At 46.5% G+C, this 15,565-nt stretch overlaps 1 protein-coding gene across 1 annotated transcript in view; it reads right to left on the reverse strand.

The window, feature by feature from the left end:
* The window catches only part of BUB1 (BUB1 mitotic checkpoint serine/threonine kinase), a 47,910-nt gene extending 35,385 nt beyond the window's left edge, over positions 1-12,525 (reverse strand). The window contains exons 1-5 of the mRNA XM_058667617.1: positions 12,404-12,525; positions 5,518-5,577; positions 5,300-5,438; positions 2,707-2,903; positions 774-817 (exon numbers count right to left, since the gene is read on the reverse strand). Of these exons, the coding sequence (XP_058523600.1) occupies positions 774-817; positions 2,707-2,903; positions 5,300-5,438; positions 5,518-5,577; positions 12,404-12,429 (466 nt within the window). The 5' untranslated portion in view covers positions 12,430-12,525. The remainder of the gene's footprint in view (positions 1-773; positions 818-2,706; positions 2,904-5,299; positions 5,439-5,517; positions 5,578-12,403) is intronic.
* Between the last annotated feature and the right edge of the window lie 3,040 nt (positions 12,526-15,565).

Consider the following 15,565-nt stretch of genomic DNA (forward strand, 5'->3'; position numbering starts at 1 on the left):
TTCAGTTTCAGGAAATATTTTAAAATATTGTGAAGATAATTTCGGATCAATTAAAAATGATCAATGAAGTATCTAAAATAAATGTAAATTATTGTAAATATGATAGTCAATACTCATTGCTAAATTATGACCTGTATTTCAGAAAAATAGTTACATTTCTTCAAATGTTGCATTAAATGTATCTGACTCAATCCAGAATAGATGGGGTCCACAGTAAACATTATCATATACTTCGGGATTTTTTTTTTTTTAATTCTAAATAGGTAGTGAAATCCTTAAGATTTGCTTTTTAAAGTAGTAAGCCAGAACTACTCTCTCCAGAGATATATACTGGATATTATTATTAAGACAGTACAATTATGTTTTCATTACCTACTAAATGGATTTGGTTATTAAGAAAATATAAAATCATGGTGCTGCAGTCGTAGCATAGCAGTTACAATGCTGCCTGAGACAACAGCATCTTGGCAACAGAGCCCTGGGCAGTCCTGTGTGCTCTGCCTGTGATTCAGCTCCCTGCTAATGGATCGGGAAGGAAGTGGGAGACGCTCAGACCCGGGGTTCCCTGCTACCCACAGGGGCACTGGTGAGCCACCGACGCCATTGGGAGAGTGAATCTAGGACAGATGAAACAGTTCTTTCTCCCTCTTTAATCTGCCTTTGAAATGAATACAAGAGATCCCCTTTTAAGAAAGAAAAAAATGCAAATTAGATTAAATTATCAACAATTTACAATCTACCTGGGGAAAGACTGAGAGAAAGCATTATTTTACCTTGAGCTGGCAAGTGGGTTTCAGTGAGGCGAGTCTGAAACAACCTAAATGATAGTAGAAAAGGCATCAAAGGTTATAAACCACAATTCAACACTTATCTGTATTAAATACACAACTAAATAGAACAGATGGCTTGTTTTGGGCCAGAGATTAAACACGAAGGCACACTTGGGACAGTGGCTTGTCGGAACACAGCCCGCAGGATAGCCAGGACAGCGGAGGCCTGTGGGATGCTGCTGAGAAGAGGCTCCGGAAAGAGGAGGCGGAAGGCCTCTCACCCGCAGTGTGCTCCTGCCCCCAGTGAGTCTTTGGGTGTGCTTTCGTTCTCTCCTTGAAGACAGGCGGACATCTGTGCTCTGTCTCATCAGTCGAGGACGGGCAGTACTCTTTATTCCCTGTTTCAATAATTCTCGGACTAAGTCACCTTGTTAGCTTCTTTGTACTCTCTGTGTTCTTAGACATGAACTAATTCAGAGTAATATTTGAACTACTGTTTTATGAAATGCAAAAGAACTGAAAACCTGGAAATAAACTTTGTCAGTTGCCTAAGAGAGGACTGTTCGCCCATTTCTTCAGGTCGCATCTCCTCCCCAGGAACCTACAAGGTAAACTTGCACTGGCGTTCCACATCCAAGTGCCAGGGCTGACTTGCAGCACCTCTGCGACAGACACAGCTTCCTGCTAACACACATGCCGGGAGGCAGCAGGTGATGAAGCTTGCTTGCAATTCCTTAGTAAGCAGAGAAAATGCCAAAGGTTTCTTTTATTCCTTTAATTTTCCGTATTTTCAAAAGTTCCTAATTGAGATATGCTTGATTATGGAAAAAAAAATCATAGTACGAAAAAAATTACTCATTAAGAAATCTGCCATGTAGCTCCTTATAAAAATCAAAACAATTTCAGTGCCCAAGTGGAGTGTGGTTGAAATTATGACACATATTTGACAGACTTTACAATCACTTCCAGGGTAGTTTAGAGGTCCATCATTTCTTAACAGTCTAAAGCTTCAGTAGGTATAACCAGACAGAATGATTTGCTATGAAAATGCACAGAGGGGGGCCGGCACAGTAGCATAGTGGCTAAGTAATTGCCTTGTACACACTGCGATCCCATATGGGCACTGGTTCTAATCCTGGTGGTCCCACATCCCATCCAGCTCTCTGCTTGTGGCCTCGGAAAGCTGCGGAGGATGGCCCAAAGCCTTGCACCTGCACCTGCCTGGGCGATCTAGAAGAGGCTGCTGGCTCCAGGCTTCTGGCTTCAGACTGGCTCAGCTCCTGCCATGTGGCTGCGTGGGGAATGAGTCAATGGACACATGATCTTCCTCTCTCTCTGCTCCTCTATATATATTTGACTTTACAATAAAAATAAAAATAGATCTTTGAAAAGTAAAAATCGCACAGAGGGGGCCAGGGCTGTGGCATAGTAGGTTAGGCCTAAGCTGCCTCCTGTAGCATTTGGATCTGAAATGAGCATCAGTTTGAGTCCCAGCTGCTCCACATCCAATCCATCAATCCATCTCCCTGCTACCATGCCTGGGAAAGCAGTGGAGAATGACCCAAGTGTTGGGCCCTTGCACCCTTGTGGGAAGTGAGGAAGGAGTTCCTGGCTCCTTGCTTTGGGATGGCCCAGGCAACAGAAGGAGTGAATCGGCAGGTGAAAGATTTCTTTCTCTGTCTCCTTCCACTCTCTTAGTAACTCTGATTTTCAAATAAATAAATCTTTAGGAAAGAAAGAAAAGGAAAAGAAAAGAAAAAAGAAAAGAAAAGAAAAAAAAGCACAGACACATGTGCAGTCCAAGGGAAAACTACTGGAAGGAAACGCTCCAGGTGTATTGTCGGGCAGATTTTCTTCACATTTTCCACAAGGACATCCTTGTAGAAGCAGGTAACTAGACAACTGTTCAGTGCACACACTTGGATCTCTGACCCACCTGTACTGCCCCTGCAGCAGCTCTCTGGGCTCAGCGTGGTTTTGAATCCCTCTCCGGAGAACGGCACTGGCGTGCTGTAGCTTTCCTTGCGCCTCCAGATGCCCTGCCCAGGCGACGTACAGTGGGGATGACTGCATCCCGATACCATGGTTGTATAGAAACTCAAAAAACTGATGAAGGTCACTGTTGTATTCAGCCTGCAGGAGCCCAAAGCAAAACAAGATATAAGAACAAAAGAACTGCTTGTCTAAGGATGGCAGACCCACGGTGCAGCAGCCCTCCTCCGGAAGGTGATACACTGTTTCAGCCACACAGGTCTGGTTCCCAGACAGCAAACCCGAAGGTTAGGTTCATGAAAATTACCCACGCCAATCCTACAGATAGTGGATCTGTAATGATCTATAACTTAGAATACCACTTGAATTTTAACTTGCTCTCCATGTACCACCATATTACTAATGTTCATGGCTTCAAGCCTTCAGTTGCAGACTGAAGAGTCCCAGCCTTTCACTTAAAACTGAATCTGAGGCCCAGCGGCGTGGCCTAGCGGCTAAAGTCCTCGCCTTGAAAGCCCCGGGATCCCATATGGGCGCCGGTTCTAATCCCGGCAGCTCCACTTCCCATCCAGCTCCCTGCCTGTGGCCTGGGAAAGCAGTCGAGGATGGCCCAAAGCTTTGGGACCCTGCACCCGTGTGGGAGACCCAGAAGAGGTTCCTGGTTCCCGGCATCGGGTCGGCGCGTACCGACCCGTTGCGGCTCACTTGGGGAGTGAAACATCGGATGGAAGATCTTTCTCTCTGTCTCTCCTCCTCTCTGTATATCCGGCTTTCCAATAATAATAAAAATCTAAAAAAAAAAAAAAACAAACCTGAATCTGAGAGAGGCTTCTCTTTTATCATACACTAAAGGGCAAGGCTGTACAGGAAAGTGCTATAATGCAGGGAACCAAGCACACAACACTGCTGCTCTGTCTTCTGCACTCAGCACTTAAGCCAGGTGAGACTTAGCTCAGCGGGAGATGGGTGAGCAGGCAGCCCCAGCAGTTCCCACACCAGATGGTCAAGGCATTCGGTGCTGGAGATCCCTGGCATGCCACAGGCCTGAGCCCAGCTTGGGAAGCTGTTGGGTCACCATATTGCTAGACTGCCCTGGTCAGAGACCTCTGGCCACACTGTGTCTGCCCCAACCTCAGCCCTGCTAAATGGGCCTCTGCTGAGACCCTGCCTGTCACAGTCCTCAGGAGCAGCTGCTCCCTGCAGTCCTGCAGCCCCTCGATGGCTGTGAACCACCCAGGAGGTCCTGCCAACCCTCCGTGGCCCTCATCCTCTGTGCTCAGCAGAGGTCCTAGGAAACAGCTGGGTTTACCCTTGTGCTGTGTGAAAGCAGGCAGCGACCCCACACTCTTTCTATGCCCTGGGAAGCACACAGCCTTCCCTGGGTGGCTCAGCATGCTAAGGCCCCAAGGAAGCAAGTGGGGAGTCCCAACCCTCCTCCTATGGCTCCAAGAAGCTGAGCAGCCCGTTCTCAGCTCTGCCCACCTAGGACCTGAGACGCAGGTATGCAGTCCCACCAGCACACCATTTGCCCCAGAAGCAGCTGGGCAGACTTCCCCGATCAGGTCAGCAAACAGCGGCCCCAACAAAGTTAGCTGGTACAGCCCTTGGATGCCTATCTGGGCATATTGGTGGAGTTTAGCTCCTATGCAGTCCTCACACCCCACTCTACTACCAGACTCACTATACCATAAACCTGGGCACATTGGGGTAGCCCTGCCCTCACAGGATCCACAGAAATGAATGGGTGCCCTACACTCATAAATTAGGTGCATTTCACTCAGAGCTGCCAGCATACCTGTGCAGCCTGCACCTCTATGGTGGTACTGGTGGTACAGTCCATAAACCCTGCAACCCAGGACACTGGGACTCCTGCAGACATCACCAATGCTGATTACAGCTGAAGATGCTACATACATGGACACTAAAGCTCCGACTGAGAACCAATCCCACAGCACCACAGCCAGTACTCTAGGACAAGCACTTATCACAAGCAGCAAGTCTGAAATGAAAGTCTCCCATAAAACTGACAGAAGCGACTGCCCACTAGTTACAGAAAATGCAGTGTAGGTGACACAGTGTCTCCAAAGTAATACAATAGCACTCTATCAACAGATCATAAAGAATAGGAAATGAAAGTACTGCCTGAGAAGGAAGACAAAATAATTCGAAAAAGAATATAGACAATTCAACAACAGTGTGAAGACAATTTATGACATGAATAAAAATTTCAGAAAACAGAAGAGATTATAAAAGAAAAAGAACCCATCTGAAACTTTGAAGAACTCAATAAATGCAATTAAAATGACAGCTGAGAGCTTCAACAGTATAACCGAGTAGGCAGATGAATTTCTGAGCTTTTCATATTCATACTCCAAAAAGACGATAATGCTCACAGTGACAGATGTGTCACTCTAATTTGATCATTATATGCTTTATCTATGTACGAAAACACAATATATCTTAAAAATTATATCTTGTAAAACATACATAATTATGTTAAAAGCAAAAGGATGTGATACATCTGAAAAAATACTTACAAATTTTAAACAATAATTGATGAATCTTGGGTCATTGTGGTATCTCTGGTTATCTAAAAATTCCTTTATCAAATGTTCTAATAAAGTTGTCAAATATGGTTTATTATCAGGAAAGTTCTCTTCCACCCATTGTATATAGCTAGAAAAAGATGGATAATGTTAGTGTTCCAGACATAGGGAGCATATTGTTAAAAGAAAAAAATAAACCACATGCTAACCTTTCCCATTCGCTAAGTGGGTCATCGCCTTTGTAGCTTTGCATATGGGCTTCAAACATTCTAGAACAAAGAAAAGAATAAACATGGGATATTAAGCATAACTTCTTAAAAGCAAAAAGTACATTGGATTACTTATACATCTCATTTATACACTTAAAAATGAAAACCTTAAACATCAATCCACATGCTTTGCAAAATCTAAAACATCACCCAAGCAGTGGTCAGAAAAGGCAGAAGCAGCCCCCTTTCTCCAGCTCTGTCCCCGGAGTCTCCCCATTCCTTCGTGTCCATATCAGCACCACCAATGGAAGGCAGCTTCCTGAGGCTGTCATCCTGCTAAGAGGATGGCACTACCTCAGCCCAGACAGCAAGAACTCTGCAAAAGCTGTCTTGTGACAGCAATGAGCATCCGCAGCCATGAAGTTAGAAACGGGTACACACAGGCTCTCTGAGGCCCTCATATGAGCCAGTCTGGAGCTAGGAAACATCATGACCTACCTGCTATGCTTCCTCCACTCACCCTCACACAGCTTGTGCTGGTCTTCCTCCAGGGGCCCCCAGCCCCTACTCCCTAGGTGTAACATAAACATTTCCATCATCTGGCCCTTGTTCATGTCATCTATTTTTATGAAAGTTCCATTTGGGGCCCGGCAGCATGGCCTAGCGGCTAAAGTCCTCGCCTTGAATGCGCCGGGATCCCATATGGGTGCCAGTTCTAATCCCGGCAGCTCCACTTCCCATCCAGCTCCCTGCTTGTGGCCTGGGAAAGCAGTCAAGGACAGCCCAAAGCTTTGGGACCCTGCACCCACGTGGGAGACCCGGAAGAGGTTCCTGGGGCTTGGCAGCGTGGCCTAGTGGCTAAGGTCCTTGCCTTGATCCCGTATGGCTGCTGGTTCTAATCCCGGCAGCTCCACTTCCTCTCTATTTCTCCTCCTCTCAGCATATCTGACTTTGTAATAAAAACAAAATAAATCTTTAAAAAAAAAAAAAAAAGAGGTTCCTGGTTCCCTGCTTCAGATCTGTGTAGCACCAGCCGTTGCGCTCACTTGGGGAGAGAATCATCGGACGGAAGATCTTCCTCTCTGTCTCTCCTCCTGTGTATCTGATTTTGTAATGAAAATAAATAAATCTTTAAAAAAAAAAAAAAAAAAAAAGAAAGTTCCATTTGCTTTCACACAGCAAATGAGCATGCCTTTTCTCCTGTTCTGTGTGTTGTTGGTTTATTCCAGAGACTCAATGAATCTCACAAAGTAGAGGGAAAATCTTAAACTTGCCTGCCTACACTTTCTCCTTAGCTATTACCTCTATGTACAAATAAGACCAATATTCCGGGCCCGGCATGATGGCCTAGCGGCTAAAGTCCTTGCCTTGAACGTGCTGGTTCTAATCTTGGCAGCCCCACATCTCGTCCAGTTCCATGCTTGTGGCCTAGGAAAGCAATCAAGGACGGCCCAAAGCCTTGGGATCCTGCACCCGTGTGGGAGACCCAGACAGAAGAAGCTCTTGACTTTGGATCAGCTCAGCTTCAGCCGTATGGCCACTTGGAGAGTGAACCAGCGGAAGGAAGACTTTTATGTCTCTTGTTTTCTCTACAAGTCTGCCCTTCCAATAAAAATAAATAAATATTCTCTATTTTAACTGAGCACTTGTCATGCATGGTGGCTCTAACTTAGGCAGTTTGAGGCGCAATGGCAAAAACTGGTACAGATTTCTTTCTTGACAAATTCACAGATGGATTAGTTTTTATCAGACTTTGGCAACTTGATAAATTTTTTTCTTTCCAGTTTTTCATTTGAAGAAAAACCTCTATAGCTTCTCATTGGCTTATCCAAATTGCCAGCATCTCTGCTCAGTCCTCCTGCACTCTGGGCCTATTACTAAATCAAACCAGGGTTACCTGAGCACAAGCACGGAGACAGCCTGACAGTTGGGCTGGCAACTGAGTATGGTCAGCAGATACAGTGGACAAAGGGCTGGATGAGCCATTTCTCTGTGACAAGTCTAACAAGATGTCACTATGTTACTCAGAATGGCATACAACTGTTTATTTCTGGAATTGTCCCTTTCACATAGATGAAGGCTTACTGAACTGGGGGAAAACTGAACCACAGTCTGGGAGCCGCTATTCAAATATTCACTTGTGGAGATCTAGAAAACAGGCGTGTGTGCATATGCAAAATGCCAAATGTACAAAATTTTTCACTGTGGCACCATTTGAAATAGCAAAATACAAGTCAACAATCTAAGTGTCTATCGTAAATTGCTTTGATTGTGTTATAGAATGTTCCTTCTATGCCTATCTTGTTTAGGGTTTTTAACATCAAGTGGTGTTTGATTTTATCAAATGCCTTCTCTGCATCTATTGAGAGAATCATATGGTTTTTATTTGTCAATTTGTTGATGTGATGTATCACATTTATTGTTTTGCGAATGTTGAACCATCCCTGCATGCCTGGGATGAATCCCACCTGGTCCGGGTGAATGATCTGCCTGATGTGTTGTTGGATCCTGTTGGCTAGTACTTTATTTCAGATCTTTGCATCTATGTTCATCATATCTCATATGTTTTGATGTTTTTATGTCAGTTTGTTTGCTTCCAAATAATCTCTATTCTCTAGTAGAATTCATCAAGTGCTCATGAAGTATACGAGGGCATCACATTTCCCAAAAGACTTCTGTGTTTCCTTCTAGTTGAGCATGCGTTGCATACTCAGTGGCACATTATTTTAGCAGAGTGCTACAATTTGTTGTTGATGTTGTTGTTGTTATTGTGATCGATGTGGCTGTTATGAAATGATGTCAATCCGAAAAACAGTAATATTATCTCAACCCCAAACAGCCTGTATCTCATGCAGTAAGATATTGTGAAGTAACCAATGATATGAGGCAGATTGCTTATGATCTACATCAAAGAATTGTAAAACCTAATGTACTTGTAAGGCCCCATGGTACTTGGAAATGGGGAGGGAGAGCAGAGAAATCTTACATCACCCTAGAAGGTGTGAGGAAGACGGGAAATATAACTTATCAGGATCATAACTGGTAACTCATAGACAACAGACTCGAATTAGCATTAGACAATAGCAAAACTACAAAGGCAAATGGGGGAATCAGGAGTAATCCTAACAACCTCTTAACAGGAGGTCATGTGCATAGAGCAGGGAGGGGTCCCGAGAGTGGAGCAGGCAGACAGAAGGAGGCTTTTATCCCAAACCTGAAGACTCCTAGATCCTCACCAAGGACTATCAGTATGAGCACCGAGGACTACATCCCTACTGCCAAGGAGACCACGGGGAAATGGAGTGCCTTCGGAGACCAAGAACTCTGAGGTCACCCACCCCCATTTGGATCTACCACATGGGATGGAAGAAGCCCAAATCCTGCCTTGCAGGATCCAAGGTCATTGGAACAACAACCAGGATCCCTGAGCGGTCCGCAGAAACAGAAGAACAGTAAACTTCCTTCAGGACTAGGAGAGGAGCTTTCTCTGGTCCTTCTCTGCTTCCAATTTTGGGTCCCCACCCCCTCTTATAATAACCATCAGGAGCGCTCCAGAAACCCCTCAAAACAAACAAACAAACAAAACTAGAATAGACAGACAGAGAACAACAAGGAAAGCTTAGAAACAGACAGGAAACGGTCGGGCGGGGCGGGGGATGCACTTATAACTCACTGGGTGGGACACAAAGACTAGTTACTCCTCACTGGGGTATGGAAGATTTCTCTGCACACCCCTCCTAAACATGCTCACCTAAACAGTTGACATATATCCTGTTAGAATTATAGAGTTAGACCACCTGAAAAACAGCCAGGTTCGGCGAAAACATGCTTCAATGCTATAAACTGCTAAAGACTAAAATTAAAATAGGCATGAGACAGCTGAATAACAATCTATAGCCATTTTAAGGTGTATAGAACACGGTTGAATATAAACCAAAATTGAAATGTCTATGAAGAAGTCACAGGTTGTGGTTGAGAACCTGCATTTTTCTAGTAACATATTAGTTAATCAATACCATGTCAATTAAGGTCACAATGTTGTAAATGGTTGGAAATATTATGTTGGGGTTTTTAATTGATTGGGATGATACTCTGCTGGCTCTACCTTCAGACCAGAGATGGTCTCACCAAGAAACCATTGAACGTACCAGGACAATAAGATGCTGGACTTTATGCTTGGTAAATACCTCCAATGAAAGAATGTCAACTGAATTTGAACTATGGAAATGCAACAAGGTGGAGCAATCCATCGTGGGGGGAGGGTGTGGGGAGGCGCGGGGGAATCCCAGTGCATAAAATATGTATCACATAATGCAATGTAATTAATTAAAAAAAAAATGAAATGCAATAAAAATGTCTAAAAAAATTTTAAAAATTAAAAAAAACCCAATCTAAGTGTCTATGGTAGGGAACTGTTTAGACCAAGTATGGTGCCTTAAATACTATGCACATATTAAAATGAATTAGAAAGAGGCTGGCATTGTGGGTAAAAAGCTGCCATGTGAGATGCTGGCATCCCACACGGGCACTGGTTCCAGTCCTGGTTGCTCCACTTTTTGTTTTTTAAAGGTTTATTTATTTTTATTGGAAAGGTAAATTTAGAGAGAAGGAGAGACAGACAGAAGGATCTCCTATGTGCTGGTTCACTCCACAAGTAGTCACATCAGCCAGAGCTGAGCCAATCCGAAGCCAGGAACCAGGAACTTCCTCCTGGTATCCGACATCCTCGACTGCTTTCCCAGGCCACAAGCAGGGAGCTGGATGGGAAGTGGAGCAGCTGGGATATGAACCAGTGCCCACATAGGATCCCAGCACACGCAAGGCGAGGATTTAGCCACTAGGCCTGGCTGCTCCACTTATAATTCAGCTCCTTGCTAATATGTGTGGGAAGCAGCAGAAGATAGGCCAAGTGCCCATCGTCCCTATCACCTACTTGGGAGACCCGGAAGAAGCTCCTGGCTCCTGGCCTGGGCCTCGCAGTTGTGGCCATATTGGGAGTGAATGAACAGAAAGAAGATGAATTTTTGAATTAAAAAAAAAAAGTAGAGAGAGTGCAAGTGAACTGTGGAGCTCCCTGTTGTGATCACCAAAGATATTAAAGATATTACTGTGCAAAAAATGCCAATGTTGCTGTAAAAGCAAGATAGGAAATGTATACACGTACACAAATGTAAATATATTAATCTGAATATCCTGCAGCTTCAACATGTACATTTCCAGCAAAAAATATCCAAAAAACAAACTAGAAAAATGGTTACATGAAATGGTGGCAGGGGAGCCAGAGATTGCAGTTGTTACATGAATAATATCCTAAATCTCTTTAAAGCACATAAATAGATTACTTATTTTTAGGAAAGCTTTATTCTAGAACTGTCCTACACCAACACTAATAGCAGGAACATTACCAGGCCTGTGCATGCATTCTAACATCAGCCTCATCCCCCAGTTAAATGGATTAAACAGACAGCAGAGACTAAACTAGCCTTCAGAAAGCCTACTTAAGGCCAAAATAATCAACTTCTTTTTTAAAATAAAAGGACTTCTAAAATTCAAAGCTAAAGAAAAAAAACAGACTCAGTTAAAATACATTTTGGCTGTAAAAAGCACGAAAAACCAATCAGTTTCACTCACTGTCACACAAGACTTAATCCTTCTAAAAGATTTTTTCTTTGGGGCCCGGCAGCATGGCCTAGTGGCTAAAGTTCTCGCCTTGAATGCCCCGGGATCCCAAATGGGCGCCGGTTCTAATCCCGGCAGCTCCACTTCCCATCCAGCTCCCTGCTTGTGGCCTGGGAAAGCAGTCGAGGAAGGCCCAAAGCTTTGGGACCCTGCATCCGCGTGGGAGACCCAGAAGAGGTTCCTGGTTCCCGGCATCGGATTGGCACGCACCGGCCCGTTGCGGCTCACTTGGGGAGTGAAACATCAGATGGAAGATCTTCCTCTCTATCTCTCCTCCTCTCTGTATATCCGGCTTTCCAATAATAATAAAATCATTAAAAAAAAAAAGATTTGTTTCTTTTTTTAATCGTTCAAAATCAACTGTGATAATTAAACAAAAAACGGGTAGGTTGATAGGAACGAAAGAGTACGCAGAGCTTCTTAAGTTTTTCCTCAGAAAAATGTACTTTATTCAAACATCTTGTAAATTAGGAGCAGGATAACCAGGAGAAGCAATTTAAAACCCTCTCCCTGCTGTGGTAGGATTTTTAAATCAACGACTTTCTCACATAAAACCTAAACGCGAGATTCAGGGGGATGTGTTGCCTTGAACTTGGGGCGATAAACCAGAATAAACTTGGGGAATAAACGAGCTCTGAGCGGCTCACAAAATGCCACCTCCCACTCCACCCCCCGAAAGCCGCCCCGGGACCCCGACTGCTTCCCCTCCGCACCCACGGCGGACCACGGCCAGGGGCGGAAGGGCCGGCACCCACCCACGGCCCAGCACCCATGGCCCGGCCCGGCACCCACGGCCCACGGCCCGGCACCAACGGCCCAGCCCGGCACCCACGGCCCAGCCCGGCACCCACGGCCCAGCACCCATGGCCCGGCCCAGCACCAACGGCCCAGCCCGGCACCCACGGCCCACGGCCCACGGCCCGGCACCCAAGGCCCAGCCCGGCACCTACGACCCACGGCCCGGCACCCACGGCCCACGGCCCGGCACCCAAGGCCCAGCCCGGCACCTACGACCCACGGCCCGGCACCCAAGGCCCACGGCCCACGGCCCGGCACCCAAGGCCCACGGCCCGGCACCCAAGGCCCAGCCCGGCACCCACGGCCCAGCCAGGCACCCACGACCCACGTCCCACGGCCAGGCACCCACGGCCCAGCCCACCGGCGACCCGCAGCCGGGGATCGCACCCCGGCCTCGCCCCGCACTTACTGGAAGACATTTTCGGGGTTGTCCATGCTGAGGAACGCCAGCGGTCGGCAATCCCACAGCCGCCGAACCAAGAGGCCGTCGCCAATTCGAATATCCCGCGCAGCCGCAGTCGCCGCGCCGAGCGTTTGCGAAACGTCTGGCCATTGGCTGCAGCTGAAAACAGGATGGCCAATCGCCAGGGCGTTGCCCGGGAGACCAAGTCCCGCCCCCCGTCGGGATGCGGCGCGGTACCGGGCGCTAGCTCGGTCTGGGCTGAGCGCACGAGTGTTTTAACAGCTGGGACTGGATTTTTGTTCTAATTATCCGTTGCACAGGTTTGCGTTAGTTCCCCCCATTTCTCTCTCTCCCATTTCCCCAGTCTCCACTGGGACTGAATATTTTACACAGTGAGAATGAGTTGGAACTGAGTTAGCACTGGACTTTAGTAACTTCCCAAGGAAGTTTTTCCAAGGGCCGCTTCACACTACAGGAGAAATATAAAGAGGTTTCATGTGATCATCTTTCCTATGAGTAGGTCAGCTCCCCGAAGCCCCTTAAGTTAAATAAATTTTAAAAAATACATGTAGCAGCTGAGAAAATGCTAGGGCTCCCAGACTAGAATTTCGTTCAGCAAGTCAGTTTCTCTGAATCTGCACAAGCACCGGATTGGTGCAGAGCATTGCTCAGAGGGTGCCTACTCTGGGGCCTTTAGACAAGAGCCAGGTTCTGCTCCCCGGGAAATGGAGGGGAGGGGCGGCCAGGCAGAGCCCAGACAGACCACTGGGCTAAGCGCCAGTGTACCAGGCCTATGGTGACCTACAGCTGTGGACGGCGTCCTGGCTTTGCCCATCGGTGCAATTGTGCCTGATGGTGGCTCAACAGGTAATTAGAAAATGTTCATTGTGCATTTATCACAGACTAGGTGCTACTGAACTTAAAACTTGCCAGTACAACCTTATCTGATTGGGACAGAGCCTGTCCTTTAGAGACTAAGTGATTTTATTTAGGATGTGATGATAGAGTTTAAAAGCGATACATATGTGTTTTAGTATATGTGCTGCCGAAGCAAGCACTTAAAGGTGATACATACGTGTTTTAAGAGCCAGGTGAAAGTTTAGAGTCTATCTGGTGTCCATTTGAGATCCCAGAATGTGCAAGGTGAGGATTTAGCCACTGAGCCAGCACGCTTGGCCCAGCAAAGCCTTTTTAAAATGATGACAAAGGAGGTAGGGGAAACAAGGCATGATGTGTCTTCAGAAGGGAGGGGCAGCTGAGCCCAGCTGAGACCTGGCAATGGGCCCTGACTACCAAACAGATGCCACATCCTACCCCCCAACTTCCCAACGTTTGAGATGGAAAGACAGGGGCCCGTGAATAGAACCTGGACAGGTTAACCAAGACAAGGAGGACCAGGAGGGCTTAGAGTCTGAAAGAGAATAAATTGACCTTGGTCTCTTGTGGGATATTCCTCTTCCATGTGTGTGGCTGAAAGAGACAGCAGGGAAAGACGAAACAGTGGCTAAGCTAAAGGACAGTGAGCAAGCCTCCAGGAAATCTTAGCTGTGAGACTTTGGTGGCCACCAGACAAGGCAGGGGAAAAGACAGAAGGAGGTTAGACATGGAACATTCCTCAGGACCCATCAGGCACATGTTCAATGTCTCTGCCAGCGATGTTACTGGAGACAGCTGCTCAGAGATTCTTGTCTTTGTACAACAATTCAAACAAGAGACAGAGATGCATGAGCATGCTAGCCAGATGTCATGGAGAAGAAAGTATATCTGACAGACCACACAGGCATCTCCACAAATGAGAACCTAGACAAATGAATTCTAAACTCATGCTGTCTTATTTACAAGCTGAGGTTCGAAGAGCTTTCCTTCATGACATATGGACTCCGTAAGAACTGTGACGTAAGGATCCTTACTGGGTTGTTTCTCCTGGCTTATCAACTCAAAAATAATAGGCTGGAATGAGACCTTTGGAGTCCATTTACAGGAGGATTGTATCTTATCAGGAGGACTGAAGGAGGTAGGGACATCAGAGGAAGCTGTTGAGAGGTGAGGGGCTTCCTGAGCACAACTTGGTGACTTGTTTCAGCATTCCGCACTTGCCATGAGTGACAATGCTGACAAACATTTCCCTTTGTTTCCACAGACAAAACTTAAAGGGAAGCCACAAATCCTGGCTTTCTTCTGCACTCTCCAGCTTTTTGGCTCCAAGTGGTGCCAGTAGCTGGTGGGACTTCCTGGAGAGAAAGAGGGGCTCCCCAGGGGCTAAGGCACAGTTAGGTGAGGCCTATGCCTGGTGAACCTGAACTCTGGTCGTCACTGGGGTTCCCAAAGTGTTCAAACTGGGGAACCCTTGGAAACAAGGAGGTTACTGGGAATTACATTTCCCCAATCCCTGTATTTTCCCCGTCTTCAAGTAACCATACTTCTTTAGTGTCCTCATTTGAAAACAAGGAACTGATTAGAAAATGCCCAAGGTGCCCCCAGTTCTCACATCTTGTGGTTTCATGATTTCTACAAGATATACTGAGTGGTTCTGAGGACAGGCTGTCCCTGACCACAGGGCCCAGCACCCTGGATGGCTGCATTTGTGCCCCAAGCCTTCCTAAGAGCAGCCTATGTTAAGTTCCCAGAAGTCCAGGGCAGTGAGGTCTGGGCAGTGTGACTTCCAGTCCCTGTGTGATCTGGGAGGCCAGTGAAAACCACATGCCCTTGGCCAAGACAGTTAACATCGCTGGTCACTCAGCTGTAGAGCAGCTTTAAGCAGCTCACTTGCTGATACCCACATCTACATCCCAATCTCTGGAGCCGCTGCCCTCCTCCCTCTTCTCTCCTTTTTCTCTCTTTCTCTCCCATCCTCTTTCCACAGCACCTCTGTCCTCAGGGCAGACCTATCTCCTCCACCAGGCAGAACACACAGAAGCCAACAATTTCAAGTCTTCTATTCCTCCCCATTGGCCAACAGAAAGTGCCTTATATTTGCAGGTGCAGTCATTCCGAGAAAGAGCTTTGATTGGCTATATATGAGTAAGGGCCCACATGAGACCAGCTATCTGGAGACCAGGTAGAGACAGGGCAGTTCTGATGTGGCCATGTGGATGTGGAGCGGAGGTGGCACCCACTCAACCACTACACCCAGCTGCCTCAGTCTTTTTCTCTGATGGTCTCAACCTG

The sequence above is a fragment of the Ochotona princeps genome, chromosome 8, assembly GCF_030435755.1.
Source record: "Ochotona princeps isolate mOchPri1 chromosome 8, mOchPri1.hap1, whole genome shotgun sequence".
In the NCBI taxonomy this organism is placed as follows: domain Eukaryota; kingdom Metazoa; phylum Chordata; class Mammalia; order Lagomorpha; family Ochotonidae; genus Ochotona; species Ochotona princeps.